General features: G+C 41.8%; 1 protein-coding gene across 1 annotated transcript in view; it reads left to right on the forward strand.

Moving 5' to 3' along the window:
• Positions 1-3039: 3039 nt before the first annotated feature.
• The window catches only part of LOC125721876 (LIM zinc-binding domain-containing Nebulette-like), a 34425-nt gene continuing 11766 nt past the window's right edge, over positions 3040-25698 (forward strand). The window contains exons 1-2 of the mRNA XM_048998075.1: positions 3040-3366; positions 9485-9579. Of these exons, the coding sequence (XP_048854032.1) occupies positions 3298-3366; positions 9485-9579 (164 nt within the window). The 5' untranslated portion in view covers positions 3040-3297. The remainder of the gene's footprint in view (positions 3367-9484; positions 9580-25698) is intronic.

Raw genomic sequence — 25698 nt, forward strand, 5'->3', positions numbered from 1 at the left:
ACAAGGTCTGTGGACAGAAGCAGTTTTAGTGAATCAGTCACCGAATTCTCAAATGCCAGGCTGCACCTTCAGATCCACAGAAGGTCTGCCGATGGACCCTCTCAACCTCTGCAAAATACTGACATCCCTTAATTGGGGAAAAGCGTACAATGTGCCATAATGTTGCTGACTGGAGGACAAACAGCATGTGAGCATCCGTTGGTTTTATAATTTTAGCATATTTCACTAAGTCCACACTTACACTAAATGCATGCCTATTTGAAATGGTGTATAGATGAAATAATGGGGGGGGGGTCTGACTTTGGTAAGACAGTTCGGAGTTTAATTTGTCAAAGGCTGTTACATTTCCAGAACTGCAAAGCACACTCAACACATTGATCCATCCATCCATCCATCCATCCATCCATCCATCCATCCATCCATCCATCCATCCATCCATCCATCCATCCATCCATCCATCCATCCATCTTCATCCAACCATTTTCCATACCCACTTATTCAGTAAAGCATTATGGTGAGCGTGGAGACTATCCCAGGAAGCACAGACTACAGGATGGGACACACTGGATGGGATGCCAGTCCATCACAGGACACATTCCATTAGTATCCAATGTCATTCATTATTGCAGCAAAAGCATTTCTAGGCATTTCCCAGGAGGTGGTGGGGGGTAGTGGGGAGGTGGACTGGATTTCATCTCAACACCCTGAAAGTGTGAGGTTGGGTCAGACCTCCTTAACCATCCTCCCTCCTTCCATTCGAGGGAAAAGGTCAGAAGTGTCCAACTCCAAGGAATCACTCCATGCCTAGAAAGGCACAACACTGCCTGTACAATATCAGCTGAATTAAGGAATTAGGGTCATATGATCTCTGGAGCAATTAGGGGTTCTGGTCTTTGCTGGGTTCAACAGGGAAAAGGCGGGATTTGAAGCAGCAACCTTCTGACCACTGGCACAGCATCCTAACCAGCTGGGCCACACACTGTAACGTGAATCCCTGCTCATTGCAGAGGATTCTTTGGGGGTGAACTCCCCCCCACCAGCACATTTTCAACGGGTAATATCTAAAGCGAGGTCATCATGGACCTGACCCACCCGAGCCAAGGGCTCTTCCCTCTGCAGTATCGGGTCCCGTGATGATAGGCTACTGGACGGCGTCCTGAATCAGGTAATCACTGTTATTCTCAACTCCATTTATGCAACTATAAACACAAGGCATGTTGCACTACAGAATACAGTCATTACTGTTTTATATAATTCATATTGTATTGTTATTATTTTGCAATACTGCATTGTCGTTTGGAGCTTGTTCGGGTTAACTGGAGTTACCAAATTGCCCATAGGTGTGCATGTGTGAGTGAATGGTGTGTTTTGTGCCCTGTGATTGGTTGGCGCTCCATCCTGGGTGGTCCCTTTCTTGCATCCATAGGATCGCCTACGACCCTGAATAGGACAAAGCGGTCACAGAAAATGGATGGATGGATAAAAGCGTGGCTAAAAAAAAATCGTTTTACGTTTGTGGGCCTCGGCGTTGATTTGGCTGCAGAATTAAAATACACCAACAGATGGAGACATTTTCACACTAATTGGAATGACGCTAAAAAGTAAACTAGTAAACTAATTCTATGACCAAAAACATTCTAAATTATAAGAATTACTTTTCATTTACAATAATACAAACTTTGGTGTTTTTCATCTTGCATATTACTTAATTTTATATCAATTATAGGCGTATAGCGTCATTTCATAGCGACGATAGACCTGATAATGTTCTCAAGGTAGACATGTTTCAGGAAATTTTTACTGGCAGACAGAATTCAATCCTCTTTAGGGCATATATCCGAAAAAATATATAGATAAGCCTATATAGATAAGGTATTAATTCTCAGGATGGAAACAGGTGTAACGGATTAGCGGTGACTGAGGAATCTCCTAATTTCGCCCTATAATGATATATATGTGAGGATCCTCTAAGGCAGCAATGTCAAAACTGATACCCAAAAGAATAGTTTAACGTAATTTAAAAAAACATTTTCTTTAAAATGGTTGTTTTTTGGCTTGCAGTGTTACATAATCAGTCTGTGTTCTTAAGGCAGTATTGAACAACACATGGGCACGATGCGATGTCATCTACCCAGAACAGACATAAATCATTACGATTTTTGCATGACTGTTATCAAAAGGCACAATAGTGCCTCTATAATATCAGGTGAATGAAATAGGAACATACATATAAGGGTCATATGATCTCTGGAGCAATTAGGAGTTCTGGGATTTGTTTAAGGGCTCGACAGTGACAGCACGGGATTTGAAGCAGCAACCTTCTGACCACTCGGTCAGAACTCGGGGGCACTCGGAAAAATTTGCCGGTCGGCGGGGGAGGGCAGAGTCCCACTGATAAATTTTGTATTGCTCCCCCTTCCCCGGTTGGCCACTAACTACTTAAATCATTAGCATTACGTACTCCTTGACATCACAGTCCTCAGCATGCATGCGGGCGGGGGGAGGGGGCAGGAATCGAACCCGAGACCTTGGAGTGTGTGAGGGAGTGAGTATTTGCTTCTGTAATGACGTATTTGGAAACAAAATGTAGCGTTCTTGCATCTTAGTAGGTAGTGCGCAAGATAAAATGTATTTTTCCTTGTTATTCTTACCGTAATTAGTTTGCATTACATACGTCTCTAATTAGCCTTTTGCTCCAGGTTGCACGCGATCACCCTCTGCATAATCCTGCACGTTTCCAGTTATTAAACGTCATTAGTTTGCTCATCAGCGAGTACTCTACGCTTGTACTTAGGTACTTGAAACTTAATTATTAAAACTCATTTGATACTATTTATGACTATTACGTAAATATTTAGTTATTGACTTATTAAATCAATCTAACGTCAAAGAACAAGCCTGTATATTCCCGAAGCTGCTACATTAGATGCATCCTCCTCTCTTTCGTCTGCCGCACTCCATCTCTCTCCCTCTCTCTCTTTCTCTCTCATCCCTCCTTCCTTCTTCAGCATCCTGCCCCACTGTCCTGCAGCTCATTAGTTTCGAGGTGCCGCGTTACACTCCCACAGCCCGGCCAGCTCCTGCACTTTATTACCGCCGCATCTATTCAGCCTTCATTTGCTGTCGCAACTAATTGCTGGAAAACGTGCTTTGCCGCTTGTGTCGCTTGTTGGCCTTTGCTTTGCTGTTCCGTTTCCCATCGGGATGTGGAGTAACATATCTATGTGACGGCGATTCCAAGCCTTAATTTCAGTCCTCAAGCCTTGATAGTTAATACGAGAAAGTATATTGTAAAAAATGAACCCACCGTGCGCACGATGTGGGAAAATAGTGTACCCGACTGAAAAAGTGAACTGCTTGGATAAGGTATGGCATTTTATAAAAACTAATATACATATTTATTGATTGATATCTACCTTTTGAGAAGCACGGCATTGTGATGATTGCTTGTTTTCAAAACTTGTTGAAATAGCGCATTACTTATTTTTTCTTATTGACGTTTCATCCTGTGTTTGTAAACACCGAACGGTAGTTGGTCCGGTGGTCAAACAGGGAATGGCATTGTATAATTTATTATAATCGGATTAAAAATGAGCAGCACGGACAGCAAAGACCGTTATTAGCCTACATGAGACATAGAACAGGGTTTATGGTTATGATAGTTTAATTCATGATCTGTTTGACTAAGGTTTGTATGTTTTATGCGTGATTCACATTCATAATAATTTCTAATAGTGGAGAGAGACAGATATTAAGACAGGATCGTAGACTCACCCGTTATTAAAGAGCGACAAAAATGTATACCAGGATATCATTTTTATTGCCGAGGCATGAGCCTGTATGTATATATTGCTGTTGTTGTGACAATGTGATATGGAGATGTACTGCTTTAAATTTTTGGCGGACTGTAAGTTTTTTGTGACTCCCTAAACTGACTAAAACCCCACCGTAGTGTCAGTATCTGATATTATCGTGATTTTAACGTAAGATTATGAGGCTTCTAATTTATTCCGAGAATCATTTGCGCCGTCAGCGTAGTATGCGCACTAATTATCTACGAGGGAAGGAGAATGATTAAATACATTTTAAAATAGGGAAATTAAAGCGGAAGAAGTCCTAATTTCCTGTAGGACTTAAAAAATTTAAAGCCAGAAGTTATAGCAACTCAATGATAAGGGGAGAACCAAGTGAAAAAGAGAGAAGGGGATTAATAAGGTTAAATAAGGCGGTACACAGAAATAAATATATTAATATATTCTGTTTTAATAAAGATAATCATTATCATAAACAAACAAAGTAAGTATTATATTTGTAAGTATTATGTACAGTGCAGAAGGAAGAAAAGCAGTGTGTGTGTATATAGTGTGTGTATAGTAGCGGAAAAGTTGTTTATGTTTATATTACGTCGTGGGGATAAAAACCTGTTATTTTGACGTTGTGGGGACCATTTTTCATTTCCCCACAAAGTTCTGTGAATGCAATTAAAAATCTAAAAATGCCAGTATCCTCATATTTAGTTTGGTTACTTATGGTTAAGGTTATAACTGGGTTAGGGTCATCATGTTGTGATTAGAGTTTTCCCCATAGAAATGAATGGAGAGTCCCCACAAAGATATAATTATAAAGCTGTGTGTGTTTGTACATGTATGTATGTATGTATGTACACACACACACACACACACACACACACACACACACACACACACACACACACACACTACATGGACAAAATTATAGGGTCACCTGGCCATTAGACCTACAGGAACTTTGGTGAAATCTCATTCTAAATCCATAGGCATTAGTACGGAGTTGGTTGCCTAATGGTTAAGGAATCGAACTTGTAATTAAAAGGCTGCTGGTTTGACTTCCCGACCAGCGAAGTACCTACTGAGGTACCTGAGCAAGGTACCGCCCCTACGCCCCACTCCCTGGGTGTTGAATTAGCTGCCTTCTGCTATGTGACATATGCAGAGGACACATTTTGTTTTTGTGGTGTATCAACAATGACAACTAACCACTTTCTTTGCCACTATAACAGCTGCCACTCTTCTGGGAAGGTTTTCCACAAGATTTCTGAGTGTATCTGTGGGATTTTTTGCCCAATCAGCCAGAAGAGCATTTGTGAGGTCAGGCACATGAAGGATGTTGAACATGAAGGTTTGGCTCACATCTCCATTCTAGTTCATCCCAAAGGTGTTTGATGGGGTTGAGGTCACGGCCTTGTACGGGCCAGTCCAGTTCTTCCACACCAAACTCACCCCACAACAAACACTAAGTTGGACGCATAGAATTGTCCAAAATGTCTTGGCATGCTGAAGCATTAAGAGTTCCCTTCACTGGAAATAAGGGGCCCAGCCCAACCCCTGAAAAACATCCCCATACCATTATCCCTCCTACACCATACTTTACAGCTGGTACAATGCAGTCAGACAGGTAACGTTCTCCTGGCATCCGCCAAACCCAGACTCGTCCATCAGACTGCCAGTGAGAGAGCCGTGATTCATTACTTCACAGAACATGTTTCCACTCCTCCATAGTCCAGTGGCAGTGTGCTTTACACCACTTGATCCAACACTTGGCATTGCGCTTGGTGATGTGAGCCTTGCATGCAGCTGCTCAGCCATGGAAGCCCATTCCATGAAGCTTCCAGTGCACAATTTTTGTGTTGGGGTTAATACCAGAGGAAGTTTGGGTCGAGTCAACAGAGCGCTGACGACTTTCATGTACTATGCGCCTCAGCACTTAGTGACCCTGCTGTGCTCCTTTATGTGGACTTGCACTTCATGGCTGAGTTTCTGTTGTTCCTAAATGCTTCCATTTTGCAATAATACCACTTACAGTTGACTGTGGAATATCTAACAGGGAAGAAATTCCAGAAACTGATATACAGTAAAACCACGCATTGCGAGCATAATTCATTCCGGAAATGTGCTTGTAATCCAAAGCACTCGAATATCAAAGCGAATTTTCCCATTAGAAATAATGGAAACTCAGATGATTCGTTCCACAACCCAAAAAAATTCATTAAAAAATGAATACAAAATATAAAGTTAAAATATGTAAACAAAATTAACCTGCACTTTACCTTTGAAAAGAATCATGGATAGTGTGAGGGAGACCATAGAGAGGAGAAGAGGAGGGTTATTTTGTAGGACGACTTTCACTATAACTAACGGAATCACTGCTATGTGTTGGTTCACTTGAATATTTTTCTTTTTGTGTGACTTTAACAAGGGACCTATCCAATGACAGCTTTGCCTCCTTTTCGATTTTGCGGAAATGTGGACGTTGCATTGTTGTTAAACAGATTCATCACTCGCACTGTTACACCCTTATTCAGGTGGTGCTTTTCTACTAAATTTTAACTATATGAGTGAGGAATGCCAGCTGAGACCGAGCATGGGAGACGATTACCCACAATCCCACAGCAAGAGAGAGAGAAGAACCATCGGCTCAGTTGTGATTACGTGACGCTAGGCAGACAAAGCGTATATATGTAATACTCGTATTGCAAGACCTCACTCATTTGTCAAGTTAAAATTCATTACTAATTTTTCCTCGTCTTGCGAAACACTCGCAAACCAAGTTCCAGTCCGAGGTTTGACTGTATTGCAAAGGTGGCATTCAATGACAGTACCATTCTGAATTCACTGAGCTGTTCAGAATGACCCATTCTTTCACAAATGTTTGTAAGCCTGACTGCATGTCTAGGCACTAGATTTAATACACCTTTTCCAACGGGTCTGAAACACTTGAGTTTAGGGAATAAGAAGTGTGTCCTCATACTTCTGTGTATATGGTATATGAAATGATTTTTTTTAGCTTAAAGACATTATTACTGTGTTGTTTACATTAAAGTGAAAATATGTCTTTAAAAATTGATGCAGGATACAGACCATTGCTTTACTATTACACATAAGAAAGTGTTCCTGGTTACCTTTGTGGCATGTACCACGTATCACAATGGCCAGCCTTTTCTGTCACTTCCTGCAGAGAACGCTGGGAATATCTTTGAATAATAGGGCACTACTGGCTCTATGGTCTAGATAATACTTAGATAAGCTTTTTCACAATGAATCACAGCTGGTTTCTACAGCAAAACTAACAATAAGTACAAAAATAACGTTTTTCAATACAAACAAAGGCACGTCAAGAAACTGAGTCAAGCCATTTGTAAGAATCGTTAAAGTGTCAGCCTGATCTGCAGCCCAATCTTCCAGCTAAATGGCATCTCTTCAATCATATGTAAAATAGTGATATCAATGTAATAGGCAGAGTAAAAGTAGCATAACTGACCAAGTACACATACTACGCAGTGTGCCTGCGCAGATGGAGATAGGATTCTGTGTGTAGGTAGGAACCTTAATGATAACCCAGGTGCCGTAGCAACCCGTAACACATTAATACCCTAGAGACCATGTACATGGAAGGAACATAAAAGTGGCAACACAAATGTTAGCAATTAGCACATTTGATAAACATCCATCCATTTTCCACAGGCACTTACCCAGCTCAGGGTCCCAGGGAGTCGGAAGCCAGCCCCAGCTAGCAGATACCATGGGCCTGGGGACATCCGAAAGAGATGCTTGTCTCTCTCAGGGCACACAGTTCCTGGGCTATACGAGTTGTCAGAGGGCCCCTTACTGTTTTTGTATGACCATCGGGGAAGGGGGTCTGGTTGGTGGCGGGTCAGCTGTGTGGTCTCAAGTAAATTGAATTTTAGTCTGAACATGAAAATACAGAACAAATCACATCCTGCCTTAGTTCAAAATGCGATACAGCATTTTATTTTTCAGTACGGGATGATCCCGTAACATATGGGATGGGCGGCAACTCTAGGTTTTAGATAATAATCCAATAAAGTTCATTAAGCCCCCTGGACTTCAGCCCGGGAAAACCTGTGCATTTCAGTGCCCCTGACTGTAAGCAATTTAGAAACCAATTCTCCTAACTACCTGCGTTTGGCCAGAGAGAGGAAACCCACATGGACAGAGGAAGGAAATGTAAATTCCACGCACACAGTGAGGCAACAGTACCCCCGTTTAGCTGCCATATTTTATAATGATTTTCTGCATGGTGCCAATGCTTATGTTGCAGGTAGGATTCCTATGTTCATTCTTTGAAATCATTCTTTGAAATACTGCAGTAATTTCAGAAATAATAAAAGAAGACTTTCAAACAAATGTATTAATAACAAGACAAAAGCAGACCTTACAGTGCCACAGTGGATCATCTGCATGCTTTCATCAATTGATATTGACAGTAATTGAGGTGTTTATTTGGTTTCTAAAAGTCTGCTTATTGATGTGCTTGACAAATTGTGCCAATTTGAATAAATTTGAATAAATGCCAAAATGAATTTTAGGTTCTGTTTATTGGCCACTGGTTGGTAGAAGCTACTAAATTTCCCGCAAGACATTTTTTTTAGTTCTGTTCCTTATTTTGATTCCCTGATATCTGATCAGCAGCAAACATCCCACAAAGACACAGACACACACACAGATCTGTATTCATCTTTGTGGGGGCTGTCCATGCATTTTTATGGGCAAAACCCTATTCTCAACAATGACAACCTTAACCCCTACCCAGCCATAACTTAGACCATAAATAACCAAACAAAATACAGGTCTTTTGGCAATTTTTGGCAAGTTTTGTGATTGCAGCCACAGACTTTTATAAAATTGAATTTTCCTTGTCGGGACCATAAATATGATCCCTGCAATGTCAAAATAACAGGTTTTTATCACATTGCGGGGACATTTGGTCCCCATAATGTAATGTATTCCTGTACCACATACACACACACACACACACACAAATTAGGTATCTATATCTTTTAACTCTTCATTCATTTCTACATTCATATGAGCATATCATTAATCCTACCTATGACAACCTTAACCCCTACCCAACTCTAACCTGAACCATAAGCATCAAATCAATCAAATAAAATACAAGATTTTTGGCTATTTTTATTGTTTTGATTGCATTCACACTATGTCACGTGTCAGCCAAAGGAACAGTTTTAGTCAAAACACACACGCGTTCAGGTCATGTTTGCACACTAAGATCTTTGCAGATGACTAGATTAATATACCTCTTTTCTTGATTGACATGCTTGCAAAAGATGTATTTTATACTGCCTTGCAAAGACAAAACACTGTAATTGCAGAGCTTATTAAAATTGAGTTATGATCAAAATCAGGTCTGTTAGGCCGTGTTTTATCCCATGACAAAATAATCTTACTGTGGCTATGCTTGGTTTTGGAAAAAAAATGCTACTGTTTATTTAGTACACAATTAAAAAACCCTGAGACCCATTTTCTCAGTTTCAGTGTCAGCATAGTTACAGTGTTTTGCCTTTGTGGGGCAGAATACATTGACGAGATTTGTAGCAATTCAAATTTGAGAAAAGGAAGATGGCATTATTAAGCTTTACGAGCTAATTGTTGAGCTGATTCCTCATGTGCTTTCTCTCCTCTAGAACTGGCACAAAGGATGCTTCCACTGCGAGGTGTGCAAGATGACCCTGAACATGAAGAATTACAAAGGCTATGAGAAGAAGCCCTACTGTAGCGCGTGAGTGAGCCGGCCTTCTTTCTGATGTCTGCATGTGTCCTGCTATGTGTAGTCAGCTATCCAGCTGAGGCTTAAGGCTTATCTGTGAACCCTCATTTGTGTTTAATAGGCACTCTATTTAATTCATGTCTGTCTATACACATTTTCTAACAGTATGTCATTAAAAAGAAGAACGAGGAAGTTCTTCTTGCCTAGTGTACAGTAGAGGTATCGGTACCGATTCAGAACTAGCCGAGTAATTAGACGAATCGGGCATCGGCCACACGTGACCCATCCATGTCCGATGCTCACTTACTTAGTTTTCGGCAGTCTGTGAAAAGATGACGCCTATTTCCAATTTGTACAATCAATCACACGACAGTTCTTTCCTATTTTAGATACGTTTTTTGCAGCACTCAAGCTGAACGCTAATGCTGCCACTCGGTCTGTGTGAGTGCAGGGACTTCCACATACTGTGACGTCATATGCATACTATTTGCAGTAGGAGGAGCGTAAGAACATCAGATAAGAGGGTAACGTCTGGAAGTATTTCATGTTTTTAAAAACTAGTAGCATAGCGATTTGCAGTCTTTGTAAAAGCTAAGTTTTGAGAGGTGGAAGTAGCCTTTAGCCAATAAACAAAGCACATACAATTGTATGAGACAATGTAAGTACTTTTAATAAGATAATTATGTGGGAGTCGTTAGCTAGGACTGTTTTGCGTACTCACTACAGCTTGTGATATACGAGGGGCTGCCATCACATCGAAGTGTAAGTGATGCTGTTGCTAGTGGGAGAAAAATTGTGAGGCATTTTAAGCATTCGCCACTCGCATGTCCTGGCTTGGAAGATATTCTCATTGAACTACAAACGCTACAAACAAAATGTACAGACAATTTGGAACAGTACGTTTTGTAAGTTACCAGTAGAGCAATTAAATTTTTTTTTGGCATAGATTTTTAAATTTGTATTTACTAATTCAAAAAATATTAATACTATAAAAGTGTAAATCTGTACAAACCCCATTTCCAGAAAAAATGGGATATTTTCTAAAATGTAATAAAAACAAAAACCTGCAATATGTTAACTTACTTAACTGACAAAAGTACAAAGAAAAGATACTCAACAGCTGGACTGAACAACTTAATTATATTTTGGAAATGTACGCAACGTTAGAATTTGATGGCTGTAATACAGCGAACAAAAGTTGGGACAGAGTTAAAATAAGACTGAAAAGTGCACAGAATATTCCAGTAGCACCAATTTGAAAGACTCCACATTAAGCAGACTAACTGGTAGCAGGTGAGGTTTTGTGATTGGATACAAGGATATATTCACAAGAGGGAAGCCAAAAGACGCAATGAGAAGTGTAATATGCCCTACTGTTTTTTTTTTTACTTTTTTGCATGTGTTTTATTATTTCTATTAAAAGGAAAGACAATAGTAGGGATGCCTCTGTTGCAACGTTTCTGTTTTTATTGCATTTTATAAAATATCACAAATTTTCTGGAAATGGGGTTTGTACATTTATTTTATTGAAATATTAAACTGAAAGAGCTCTGTATTGGCAGTTTCGGAATCGGATCAGAACTGAAAAAATGTGGATCGAAATAGGGTTGGTTAGAGTTGCAGCCCTTTTAAGTGCCATCTTGTGGATTTTTCCAGAATCTGTCAGAAAGCTTGCTGTAAAACAAAGATCTCTCTCATAGCCTGAAGCAACAGAAGCCATAGGTGTACCTCAGATTACGTTTTAATGAAAGCTTTTGAGCGATACTAAAGACCAGGCCAACAAAAACGCTGTTTCTGGTGTGAATGCTTTTTTCGCCATGGTATGCTTTCTGGAGCCAGAGTGACAGTGTGAACTTTTCCCCCAATAATGACTTGAGGAGAGCTGGGATTTGATTTATTTGAGTGGGTTAACTGATACAGGTGCTGATGCAGAACAAAATAGCACATGATAGGCTGAGCCATTGCTGGATGACGGCCAATGAGCTGAAACGTTCAATATGTGGACTTCCTATGATTTATCTGGAAGTGTGAATTTTAAATAAACAAGAAAGGGACCTGGATTTTTTTTAGTCACTAGTTAACCAGCCTTGCTTTTATTAACCAGATATGTATTTCGTCCTTTGAGTTTTTTTAACTGCAGACTGATTTAAGAAGTCATTATTTACATTTTTACGTTTTTATTAATCAGACACTGCAAAGCTTTGTATAAGTTTTGAGAAGGCAGGCTTCAGTCCCCAGAGCAGTTGTGGGATAAAGGCCTTTCCAAAGTGCCCAACGGTGAAATTACTAATGATGTGAGAAAATACGTGAAGTTGGGTTTCACTTCTAGCCATAAATCCTGGAAGATGAAAGGAGTTATTAAAGATTTTAAAGGGTTTTCAAAACCTGCCCATTTCCTTCACTTCTGGACTTTGTTGGAGGTGATTAACTCCTTCCTTTATTTCTGTCATTTAAATTATATTTATTTAAAAGTGATAATAATGCCATGGATGGAGGTAGACAGGGGCGTAGATAGAATCAGCCAGGGTGTCTGTGGCCCTACTGCGCCCCCTGCAGGTACATAACCCAGCACTCGGTCCTCAGACAGAATACTTTCTCCGCTTTGATAAAGTGACCTTGTCACGTCTGACGGAAGGAAAAGACAGAGAAAATAACTAGTTTTACACCCCCAGCTGAAAATGCCAGGGCCTGGACCTTAATTGCACTTGTTACTCTGTCAAAAGATGAATGTGATGATATGCTGAAGGCCAGTCTGAGATCCTATTCCATCCCTTACTGGGTCACGGGTCAGAATATTCTGGTTAAAGGCATGGCCACTCTTCCGGAACGTGCTCTCCTGCCTGTGCTGTGACGCTGCTGACAGAAGACGTGTTTGCACTCATACACACCGAGACACACACACACACACACACACACACACACACCCACAAATGCACACAGACACGTAAAAATGGGTGGCCATTCAAAATGCTGCTTGGTCATAAAAATCACAAATAAACTCTATTCACAGCTTTCTAATAAATACCATTTACATATAAATGTTCTGCATCACCTCAAACAAGCAGATGCATGCATATTTATACACACATACACACGTACTTGCAAAAACAGGTCATTAATCAGATAATCAGTGTATTTTATTGTGTATTATTGAAACTACACGGAACTTTTCTTATTTATTTCATTATATTACCGTGGAAGGTTTGAATCCCACCTTTGCTGTGTTTGTGCACTTTGCCTGTGGCGTGTGGATTTCCTACCGCAGTCCAAAGGCAGGCACATAGGCTGAATGGCACCTTTAAATTGGCCATAGTGTGTGCGTGTGTATGTATGTAATATAATGTACCCTGTGATCAACTGGCCTCCTCTCTAGAGTATACCAAGCCTTGTGTGCTGGTCTGTCTGGGATAGGCTCCAGGCCCCCTGTCACCCTGGCCTCCCGCAGTGGTTATAAGATAGCTGGGTATGTTATATAGTTAAAAGGCCAAGTTCTATTTATACTGGCTACAATGTGTCATTCACACTAATTCCCGAAAAGAGAAGCTGTTTCATGGTCATCACTAGAGGAGAACTGCTCTCTGCCATGCTGGATTTGGCTCAGGTGTGTGTGTGTGCATGTGTGTGTGTGGGGGGGGAGTTCACAGCTGAAATGGAATGACTGCATATAAATTAATATATCCTCTTTGAAAAGTTATCCTGCAGGTACAAAATATGCTGTTATTTTAAATTGGTGACTGATCTGTGGCATGCGATCTGTTTATGAAGATTAAACTGGATAAAGAGCTTTCAGATTGGGCACTTTTAGTGGTCATTCCTTGAGTCTGTGCTAATTTTGTGTTGTGTGTTGTTTTGTGCATGATTAAGTCATTAAGTGCAAACTACGAAAAGTGATCTTTTCTATGATCATTTGCTCTGTCACAGCAGCTGTATGTTTGTGAGGCTGATTCACAATGTTCACTGTGTGAAAATGGCTGTCATCCACGTAGCAGAAAACAAAACATGAAAATGGTCTTATTACTAAAGAAGAAAAAAAGAATAATTATTGTGTGTTGAGGAATCCTAGCACAGTAATCCTGGAAAAATACATTTTCACAAAAGTCCAAAATAAATTAATGTAATAAATAACTCTTTTGACCCTTTAGTTTGTGTTGTGAAATTTTGCAAGGACAGGTCCATAGGGGAATTTTATTTCAAGTAAAATTGAAAAATGTAGAGAAGATGTGTCTGCCAGTCTGAGAGAAGGGTAACTGACTCATTTTATCAGCCTTGCAGCTGGTATGTGTGTCTCGGCAGTTCGGGAAGCTATACCTGTAGTTGGATGGTCGTGGGTTCAGTACCCCAGACTTGATGTAGTGAACACGTCTGTTAACCCCTGATTGCTCCAGGTCTGTTCCTGCTTACTTTCAAAAATGTACTTCTGCCAAATAAATAAAATGTAAACATGGAGGTCATTCTTTCTAATGCATGTCAGTCGAGTTGTCCCAGGAAAGACGCTGTGGAAGGGCATATACTTATCAGTAATGGGGGGGCAGACCGGCTGGGAGGTGTGGTGTAAATGGAAAAATTCACAGATGCACTTTGTCAATACAGCTAAAACAGAACCGCCAGGCTGTGCTGTGGAAAAGGGCCCGTAGCTCAATGATGAGGCGAAATGGTAGCAGACGCTGGGGAAGGGCCTGGTGCAGCCGGCTTCGGGAGCTGCCGTGAGCTCATACCCATATGGAAGAAGGAAAAGAACACAAGACCAACTGCATTCATCCCCTCTAAAACCGCTTATCCAATATGGGAGTCAGGCATATTCCCATTGGGAGGTTGGAGCCTTGTTCCAGGAAGCGGGGGGGCAGTCAGAATGAGATGCCACTCCATCTCGGGGGGGGGGGGGGGGGTACACACAAATTTTGGCCAATTTAGAAATGCTAATTCACCCGGCTGTGGGGGGCGTCGCTAAGCCAAACGTCACCATGGATGCACCCCAGGTTGTCACTTCGAGTAAAATTAGAAAAATGTAAGAAAATAGGGAACAAATCTTATCCCATTAATATGGGATGATCCTCTTAAATATGAGTTGGGCGGCAACTGCTTTTGTGTATTCAAGGGCCCCTGTAAAGTGCTGGGCCCCTAGAATCTGCCAGGGTATCCATGCCCGTACTGTGGCCCCTGTAAAGTGCAGGGCCCCTGGAACCTGCCAGGGTATCCATGCCCGTACTGTGGCCCCTGTAAAGTGCTGAGTCCCCTGAATCTGCCAGGGTATCCATACCTGTACTGTGGCCCCTGTAAAGTGCTGGGCCCCTAGAATCTGCCAGGGTATCCATGCCCGTACTGTGGCCCCTGTAAAGTGCTGGGTCCCCTGAAGCTGCCAGGGTATCCATGCCCGTACTGTGGCCCCTGTAAAGTGCTGGGTCCCTAGAATCTGCCAGGTTATCCATGCCTGTACTGTGGCCCCTGTAAAGTGCTGGGTCCCCTGAATCTGCCAGGGTATCCATGCCCGTACTGTGGCCCCTGTAAAGTGCTGGGTCCCTGGAAACTGCCAGGGTATCCATGCCCGTACTGTGGCCCCTGTAAAGTGCTGGGCCCCTGGAATCTGCCAGGGTATTCATGCCGTACTGTGGCCCCTGTAAAGTGCTGGGTCCCCTGAATCTGCCAGGGTATCCATGCCATACTGTGGCCCCTGTAAAGTGCTGGGCCCCTGGAATCTGCCAGGGTATCCATGCCATACTGTGGCCCCTGTAAAGTGCTGGGCCCCTGGAATCTGCCAGGGTATTCATGCCGTACTGTGGCCCCTGTAAAGTGCTGGGCCCCTGGAATCTGCCAGGGTATCCATGCCCGTACTGTGGCCCCTGTAAAGTGCTGGGTCCCTGGAACCTGCCAGGGTATCTATGCCCGTACTGTGGCCCCTGTAAAGTGCTGGGTCCCCTGAATCTGCCAGGGTATCCATGCCCGTACTGTGGCCCCTGTAAAGTGCCCCTGTAAAGTAAAACCAGAGCTGAAAACTGGAAGTGCAACTATTAAAGTGTGAGGCTACAGCACTGCCCACTCAGCCAGCATGCTGTCCTAATACCAGCCACACTACCATTAAAGTACTCTAGGGTAATGTAATATTGGGGTCTTTGGCTTAATCACGTCTGCTGGTTTACAGTTACTCAACTTTAGCTCCATTCATACTGAAAACATTGCATTGATTCTTATTCTTAATTTTACCTTGAATTTCCTTGGAAAAGGTTCAACTGTAGACACATTAGGCATTTATCATTAAATAGATCTAATATCCTTAAAAGTAAGTTCTATGCCGTTGAGACCTTTAATAAAAGCTCTTGGATGAAATGGTCCCTGTGTTTTGGGGAACTTAAGATTTAATGTCAAATTGCTTTGCTTTTATGACATTTGGCATGATTATTGTGCTATCCATGTATCCTGCTCCTCACACCCTCACCACGCCCCCTGGAGGCCAAAACTATCTGCAGCCTGGGTTTCTTAGAAAATCCTTCCTCAGAAAATTCCAGCCTTCTTCTGAATTTATACGTTGTTACACTATGAAATTAATTGTGTAATTTTTGCTAATTTAATAAAGCAAACTTAATGCTATACGGATATCTTTTTTCACATAAATATTCACTGCCCTTACCAAAGACTTGGCATGACGTCTTTTGGCAGCAGTTATGGCTGCGAGTCTTTTGGGGGTACTTTATCAGCTTCGATATCTAGATCACACAATATTCACCCATTTCTCTTGGCACTACAACTCACATTCTGTCAAACTGGATTGAACTGTAATCATCACGCTCTACTAGGGATACTCAATCAGAAGCAGGATTTCACTTGCACACTCCAGGACACTGACACATTACACCCCTCCTTGATGATGTGCTCAATCTATTTGTATTTACTAACATTCATTTGGGCATGAAAGTCCCATGGAAGGATCATTTTTCAAGGCTGGTCTGATGAAAAAAACACCCTAAATTAGAGAAGAAATGTTTAAAACATTAAACTACAGAGTAAGTTTAAATAATCTGCAAGTAGTCTTGCTGGACAGGTTGAATTACCATTTGTAGGAGTATGGAAGCTGGTTAGCCTAAAGGGATTTCTATTTTCACTGTTACCTTCTGGCTTCTCACCTTACAAGCTTCCCAGATCCTGGTGATGAAGAGCATCTCCACAACGTGGTATTGCCACCATCAGACTTTGCAGTAAGGATGGATTTAGCTGGGTTATTTCCTGGGATTGCACCAGATATGACACTGTCCATTGAGGCTAAATATTCCCATTTTTGTTTAACTGAATGGCAGAATCCTGAGGTTTTTTGCAAATATCACGAAGGATTTTTACATGGAAAATTCCAGAAATTGCTTCCTCCTCCATACACAAGCCAGATGTGCACCAGAGTTGTTACTTACACATTTGTCTGTAGGTCTTTCATTGTTATCCCTGGTCTCTTCTTTGTCCGATAATTTTCTTACCTATGTAATTTTCGGTCTTCGGTCTTGATTTTTTGACGATTCTCAATTGTTTATCTGTGTAGTTATCTGCTTGCAGGTCTGCAACCTTCCAGAGCCGTAGCTGTTGTTCTAAAAGCTTTCTGGTTTTTGTGGTCATCTCTGTCCTGTAGTCCTCTGTTGTGGAGCTTTACAGAGATGGGGCAATGATTTTGAAATCATATGATCTGTTTCTTATTCTCCATTCATCTAATGATACTTGAATTCAAAGCTTGAATCCAACGTCGATGGCTGAGGCTGAGATTATGTAACAGCATAATCACAAACTGTGTGAATAATTCTTTAAGAAAACCTTTGAGATTTTTTTTTTTACTTTTTTTTTCCCTCCAATGAAAAATAGTCCCACAATGAAAGCATTATGCATATGGAGATGGAAAAAGAATAATCTAATTTACATGCATTAAATGTCAAGTTGAAAGATATCAGGTCTCAACACAATAAAATATGGAAAGTTTTGGGGTGGTTTAATACTTCTTGTAGACAATGGGACTATATCAGCATTTCTGAAGAATGTTATTAACTGGTAAACATAGCTTTTGGTGCAGTTGGAAATAGGATGAGTGTGTTATAATGCGACGAGTTTTTATTTAGCTATGCTGCAGCGTGTGCTATTAAACTCTGTGGATAATGTAGTGATTAAGTTGACAGAATTTTGACCACAATGTTTGGTTCTGTTCTGGAACCTTCAACCTGCTGCTTGTACTGGATTCCTTCCATTGTTAGTTGTGAAAATGCTGCTTTGGGTAAAAATGTCCACAAAGTACTGAAAATAATTTAAGGATGTGAAGTACATTGCAGGGGCGGCATGGTGGTGCAGTGGTTAGCGCTGTTGCCTCACACCTCTGGGACCCGGGTTCGAGTCTCCGCCTGGGTCACATGTGTGCGGAGTTTGCATGTTCTCCCCATGTCGTCGTAGGGTTTCCTCCGGGTACTCCGGTTTCCCCCCACAGTCCAAAAACATGCTGAGGCTAATTGGTGTCGCTGAATTCCCCATAGGTGTGCATGTGAGAGTGAATGGTGTGTGAGTGTGCCCTGCGATGGGCTGGCCCCCCATCGTGGGTTGTTCCCTGCCTCGTGCCCATTGCGTCTGGGATAGGCTCCGGACCCCCCGCAACCCAATAGGATAAGCGGTTTGGTAAATGGATGGATGGATGGAAGTACATTGCAGATCTGCACAGTTCATTATTACGTGCATCTTTGTGTCAGTCTGTCAGTTTCAGAGGGGATGGTGTGTGGCTGAATAGATTAGGATTCAGTCTCTGTGTTCAGTAGGTCGTCAGTTTAAATCCCAGGCTCAACAGCCTAATTTTTCTGTTGGGCCCTTGATCATGGCCATTAAGCCTCAGTTGCTCAAGGGGTTGTCTGACCCTACTTTCTCTACAGAATGTGCGATGCTTTAGAAAAAGTATCTGCTAATGTTGTTGACGATCGATATGTTATGTTACAGGGAGTGTTTGCAGATAATGAGCTAATCAGAGTCAGAAGTGTCCCGCCTGAGAGCGGTATTTTCTCGGTGGGTTTGAATCTGAGTCACTGGCCTCCCCATTGTCTATTGGATGGCTTGTCTGACACAGAGGTTCTGGTAACTAGGGACCCATTTGTTTACAACCTATAATTTTATCAGTAGTGTCTAGATGAGTGGTCTGTGTGTGTGTGTGTGTCTGTGTGGTGATTTGTTTGCTTGCTTGTAGATTTATTTCTTGAGTTCACTCTGTGATGTTATAAAGAACTGTCATTGGTTTGTGAAATGAAAGTATATGAAAAGGTTATAGTGATTTCAAACACACTGGTGCATACCAGCTTTGTGGAAGTTTATATCATGTAAGATAAGAAAAAAAACGATATGCTTTATTGATCCCAGGGGGAAATTTGGTAGAAATCGAGAAGGGGGGTATTCTAAATTGCATGGTCATTATTTATGAACAGCATCAATAATGTATTCAAAGAACATTCCAGAAAACGGTCACAAAAACAAGGTGTGGTCTTTCTTTTATTACTGTTCAACACCGGAAACGAAGATCCCTTCAATTGTAGCCTGATTAATGTCAAACGTTTTTCCCAACGATTTTGTCCATCCATCCATCCATCCATCCATCCATCCATCCATCCATCCATCCATCCATCCATCCTCCAACTGCTTCTCCTGGTCAGGGACACCCTTGATGAAAATGTAAGGATATTTTACTGTAGTGTCCCTGTATTGATTAAACAAACAGTTTAAGGTACTTTGGGATGAGTCCTACATTTTGGAATTAAGATCTTTTTGTAACCATGAATTATATATGCTAGCAGAATAGATTTATGTCTTAATATAGCTATTTGGAAAACAGTGTTTAGTTCTGCTTACTACTGCATTCTAAATAATAATCAAGATAAACAGAAGGAGGAATATAAGGAAGACAAATAAGACAAATTGGACCAAAAATTTTAAGGGAAATTTCGTAACCTTGGGGAATAATACATTCAAGACAAAAGTGCATGTATTTATTTTATTATTTTAATATGTGTAAGTTATTTGGTTTATATACTTTGGACATTCTGCATTTAGCTTAAAATCAGCAGTTATTGCAAAGTAAAAGAAGAGTTTAACACAGTTTCAGTGTCTTTTGTCATATACACATAGTAAATGCTAAAGTCCAAAGAGAAACCCAAGAAAAGGAAAGTGTTTTATAGCAGTCTGAGTAAGTACAATGAGAAAATGGACATAATAGTTATTCAGTAACTACACACAGTGCATTATAGTGTTAAATTCTGACGGACGTGTGATTTCCACAGAAACTGGAAGATATCAAATACTTTTAAACATTTAATTGCTCACCAACCAGGCATGTTCAGAGCAGCTGGCCAGGGACTGTCGCTTAAGCGATGATCAAACTCTTCAAATCGACTCCCGGATTCCTTTTGCATTTTTCATGAACCCTTTTTCCTGGAATAATAAAACAATGTTGGTCTTTCTGGTTTTAATTCAGTCTAAAAAATATCTATTATTTATTAGGTCTTTTGTTGTATATTAGTCCTGTCAGTCATCACGACACTGGGCCATTCACGCGGCATGGTTTACTTGATTTACCTGGGAGCTGACAGAGGGTGTGAATTGTCTGTGCGGCTGGGGTGTGATTATATATGGAAAAACAACACACAGGGCAGAATGAATTACTTTTTCCATACTGCTTATCCTGTACATGCAGCCTGGAAGCTCGGGACAGCGGACACCCTGGATAGATGTCAGTCGATCACAGGATACTTGTTCAAAAACTAAAAGCAAAGTAGATTCTCCAGATCACCTAACCACACTGAGATTTTGGATCCCATCATGTTAGGCCCCCAGCCCAGACCAATCCAATTATGTTCCAAATTTTTTAGGACTCCTGTACTTCAGGGGTCCTTGGAATCAACCAAACGCCCCCACACCGCTTACAGCGCCCCCCTGCGGGGATTTGTGTCTGCCTCTAGTAGGCAGTGTGTACCACAACAGCCACATGTCTTTGGCTGTTGTAGCAGATGAGTTTCTGGATAAAACCCACACAGACACAGGATGTATAGCTCAGTGGATCTGGTCTCTGTGCCTGTGATTGGAAGGTTGTTGTATGAATCCAGGGGCCAGCAGACTGAAGCCGGTCTTGGGCCCTTGAGTAAGGCTGCCTTGGCGGCCTGTCTCTGTGCTCGGATAACAAACCTCAACTCTCACTGTATGTGTGTCTATGTCGAAGAAGAGCAAGGTGGGACAAGCGAAACGAAACATCCCAGTGTACCTGTACTCATACTGGCTGCACCATCTTCCCGCACACAAGGCTGGGGCTAGGAACACACAACCCTGAGGGACCAAGACCCTGCTGCTGCTCTCAGATCCGCAAAGCTACCTGTTTAATTACTGTCAATGTTTTTGCAAAATGTTTATTGTAAAATTTGATTTGACCCCCGATAATCCAGCCAAAACGACGTTCATAAAAATGAAGAAATACACGCCAGCGGATTGCTGGATCACAGAAAGGATGAAGCTTGGTGTCTAGACGACTCCCCCCCCCCCCCCCGCCCCCCGAAGGTAGACGGAGCGGAAGCTGGCCATCAGACTCGACGTCCTATCAGGAAACTGAATGAGACCAGAATAACTCTAGTCGGACCTCTCTCTCACGTCACTAACACTGGAGCAATGCTGTGAAGCTGGTAACATACAGCATGCAACTGTGTTACCTTATGAGGCCATGCCATTCATACAGCGATAAGTAAATTGTAGTGTAGATAGAATATGATTCATATTTCGGCTCCGTTTGAAAAGATGTGCTTATATTTAGGCAAAGCATGCACTGGAAATAACATCCATGCATGATGGGAGTAAGGCTTCCCAGTGCTTTGTAATGAACTGAATGCGTAATCAGCTCATTCTCCGGCTGGAAGATTACTTTCTGAAGAGACTACTCACCGTGCAATAATTGCCATTACATTACTCTTCATTTTGCAGAATTAAGTCACCTCTTTAGCTGCATTTCTGAGAATAGAGTAAAAACGTTATATATGTTCTATAATGTTCTGAAGTCTTTAATGTCAAAAAACTCGTTTGATAAACTGGATAAAATTTTGTTTCTTTAACAAGCGTCTGTGTCTCACTTGTACCTGTTTATGTCTGTCCATCCATCCATACATCTGCCATGGAGACAATGCCAGCTGTTCATGTATATAATTCATAGAAAAGGGGATAGAAAAAGTGTGTTTTACTTAGATACTGTTCCTGGACATGAACGGATGGAGGGAAATAGGAGGGCAGAGAATTGCAAATGTGTGAAAAGAGGCTGTCATGATCCACCTGGGCTCTGCGCCTGACAGGCCAATAAAGAGAAACATCAACAACAGCTGTCTGTTAGAGTTGTTAAAATCCCGCCTCCCTGGCAGCCTCATAGGAGATCAAGGCTGTGTGTACCACAGCAGGTTAGGGATTTGCGTCTGCCTCTAGTAGGCAGTGTGTACCACAGCAGGTTAGGGATTTGCGTCTGCCTCTAGTAGGCAGTGTGTACCACAGCAGGTTAGGGATTTGCGTCTGCCTCTAGAAGGCTGTGTGTACCACAGCAGGTTAGGGATTTGCGTCTGCCTCTAGTAGGCAGTGTGTACCACAGCAGGTTAGGGATTTGTGTCTGCCTCTAGAAGGCTGTGTGTACCACAGCAGGTTAGGGATTTGCATCTGCCTCTAGAAGGCAGTGTGTACCACAGCAGGTTAAGGATTTGTGTCTGCCTCTAGAAGGCTGTGCGTACCACAGCAGGTTAGGGATTTGCGTCTGCCTCTAGAAGGCACTGTGTACCACAGCAGGTTAAGGATTTGTGTCTGCCTCTAGAAGGCTGTGTGTACCACAGCAGGTTAGGGATTTGTGTCTGCCTCTAGAAGGCTGTGTGTACCACAGCAGGTTAGGGATTTGCGTCTGCCTCTAGAAGGCTGTGTGTTCCACAGCAGGTTAGATAGTTGGGTCTGCTTCTAGAAGGTTGTGAGTTCAAATCCTTTGGCTGGCAGAGTAACAATGTTACTGTTGGGCCCTTGAGCAAGGCCCTTAACCCCAGCCGCTCCAGGGGCCCTAACTGACCCCGACATCTCATCCTCGTTGATATATCTGAGATTTGTTAAATATTAAACCCGGGTGTCTGTAGCTGCTTATTGGATGTCTATTGGCTTTTTGGGAGATGTTTTCCGATGCAGGTTCCCATGGGGAAGCATAGATAGCACTGTTGCTTCACACCTTCTAGACTGGGGGCTTGAATCCCTCTTTCTGTGTTGGATCTTCTCTGGGTAATTTTTTTTTCTCCTACTATCCAAAGACATGCAGTTAGGTTAATTGACATTTCTAAATGACCCAGTAGGTGTGAGTGTGCATGTGCCATTGATGGACTGGCATTCTTTCCAGGGTGTACTTCTATTGGCTGGAAAAGGCCTGACCCGGGTAGTCGGCCAAAAGGATAGATTGTCATCATATAAATAAACTCAATTCAAGTTACCCCCCCCCAAATTCTACATGTAACTAAAATTATGAATCTGAGCCATTGTTTTTGTGTCTGTTTCCTGCCTTTTGCCCTGTGCATTCTGGGATAGGCTTCAGGTTCGCCTGGATAAATGGCTAAGATGGATGTATGGATCATTTTTGAGATACAAACCGTGATTTAAATGTGTGTTGTAGGTGTCATCGTCCCATCATCCTTTTTTTTTGTTCTGCTTTTCCTAGCCATCATTGAAAGCTGTGAATATAAAAATCCCTTCATTCGTTACTATTCGTTCGGGACTGAAAGCAGTAGGCGTGTTTGTTTTGCATACGCACATGTGATGCACGTCTAAATCCCTGTCATGTGATTCCTCTTAAATGTCCTCTTTGATTGACTCCTTCAGGGTGATTTCTTTCTCCCTGTGGGGAAGCTCTTTAGTACAGGATTATGAATTTGGCACAGATGAGGTCAGTACGTCAGTGCTACCCCTATTGGCCATCATAAACATTTTTATTAGATATTTGCAGGCTGTACACAAAGCATCCTGCCATTATACCTATTTGAATAGGTGGATACTTTATTTATGCAGTTCAGGTTGCATGTTCACACCAGCCCAGGGATGCTGCACTTCCGGCTACAGATTATGGTGCTTGCTTCTCCAGGACTAATGATTGCCTCAAAGCTAATCACTTGATAAGCCGATCAATCAGATCCAGAACACAATTTTCAGGTGCACAGAACCTAACAAAGGAACCTTCATACAAAATTATTAAACTACATGTTCTTTATACGTGTTTTAATGTAGTTTCAAGACAGACATCTTTGCTAAGACCAACATGTACTTCATGTTCTTTTTATTTAGGTGGTGGTGTGAGGCTCAGTAGGTTAAGCTGCTGCCCCTGTGATCAAAAGGTCGCTGATTCAGATCCCTGCATTGGCAGAGTGATGTCACCTTCGGGCCCTTGAGCGAGGCCCTAAGGGCCCCACCTCCCAATTGCTCCGGGGATTGTCTGAGACTGCTTTTACTCAAAGGCATATATCACGTTGGATAAAGGGGTCTGTTAAGTATACAGCTTTATTTTATTTACATCGAGCTTTCATTTGAAAGGCTATTATAGCCTTTTTTGCCAAAATATTGTAGTTTGGAAATTTAAGATACTATTAGCTGAATGCTGTAGGAACTGGCCTGATATAATCATGTTTACAGCATTAAGACTGAAAGGATTTGGGGTAGGTTGATCAGCAGTCCTCCAAAGTCATTCAGTTCGTATGCATTCATATTTGGAAATGAATCCCTGACTCGCTATTCAGAGCTGCCCTTTTCCTCTTTACTCCAGGAAATCTTACCTCCCAAACATTTCCTTTCAGAGGTGATTCCCCGTTGCTGCTTTCTCAGAACCGGGAAAATGTTGCAAGTGGGCCATTGCCATGGGAACCAGCAGTTTTCTGAAAAGTTTACTCACATTTACAACAATGGCAAAATAAAATAGGTAGCCAAACAGAGCTGTGGTTCGGACTGTGAATGACACCAAAAAAATGGTCTCCTAATGTCTAAATAGATTTTATACACAAACATGACTTGTTATGGTTTTCACTTTCAGATTTGGGTTTCAGGCTGATGCATATTAAGTGATTTGTGTAGGATATGGTTATACTGGCAGTTTCTGGGTGGATTAATTTCAAAGTGTGAGATTTAAGCATAAATCAGAGTAATATTAAATCCACTGATTCAATCCCGTCAAATTTCTGTATGTGTGCATGTATATGTATGATGTACACGCACACATAGCCACTCCTTGCTTTGTGATATTTCGACTTCACAATGGTGCAACAGTGATGCGCATTCGGTAGTCAACTTTGAATTTTGATCTGTCCCCAATGTAGCGATATGCTGCACAATACTTTCTAATGAAGCTGGGCGATGGCAACATCCACCAGGCCAGGCTTCCAGTCCATGCAGATGTAGCGAGTCCAGTACGACTTATAGCGAGTCCAGTATGACTAACTGTGGCTTATTTTTTATGTTTGAACCTGCAATTTATGTAAATCATTGCGTAGGCATTTGGACTCATTTCTGAAATAGCTACTTAATGACGTCTCACCTGCATGATTGTGATCATACAGAAAAAGTCTCCTTGTTTACTCAGCAATTTCTGGTTTATGAAAGGTTATATTCAGCTGCTTTCCACTTCCTGCCCCAGCAGCATTATCTTTGTTGACACTGTTTTAGCAGAACTGAAGTAATATGCAGCGACAAAACAGAGAAGATGTTACACAGAGAGGAAGTGAGGATTGAGCTTGAGGCTTTATAAGCGTGTGCATTTTTTTCCCCAAAAAGGAGCCTTTGTGTGTGTCCAAGTACAAACTGCTTAATTGTCCACCATATTTTGGACAAGGAAGAGGTGCCTTGGTGGCTCATGGTTTTGTAGGAGTAAGTTGCGGGGACTAGAAAAAAGTGTCGAGAGTTGCTAGTGGATACAGTGTGTTTGGTGCTATAATCGATGCTTACTGTAAATACAAAGTAGACTTCTAAGATAATGCCTCTTATTTCAAGCCACAGTGGGGTCTAGACGACACCTACAGCCTCATTCCTGGTGTGCCAGCCTCAGACACCGTGTCCCTGCCCGTGTCTTTCCAAGCCTAAGATTGCCGCATGATGCATTCAGTTTTGCACCGTTGT

The sequence above is a fragment of the Brienomyrus brachyistius genome, chromosome 1, assembly GCF_023856365.1.
Source record: "Brienomyrus brachyistius isolate T26 chromosome 1, BBRACH_0.4, whole genome shotgun sequence".
Classification (NCBI taxonomy): Eukaryota; Metazoa; Chordata; class Actinopteri; order Osteoglossiformes; family Mormyridae; genus Brienomyrus; species Brienomyrus brachyistius.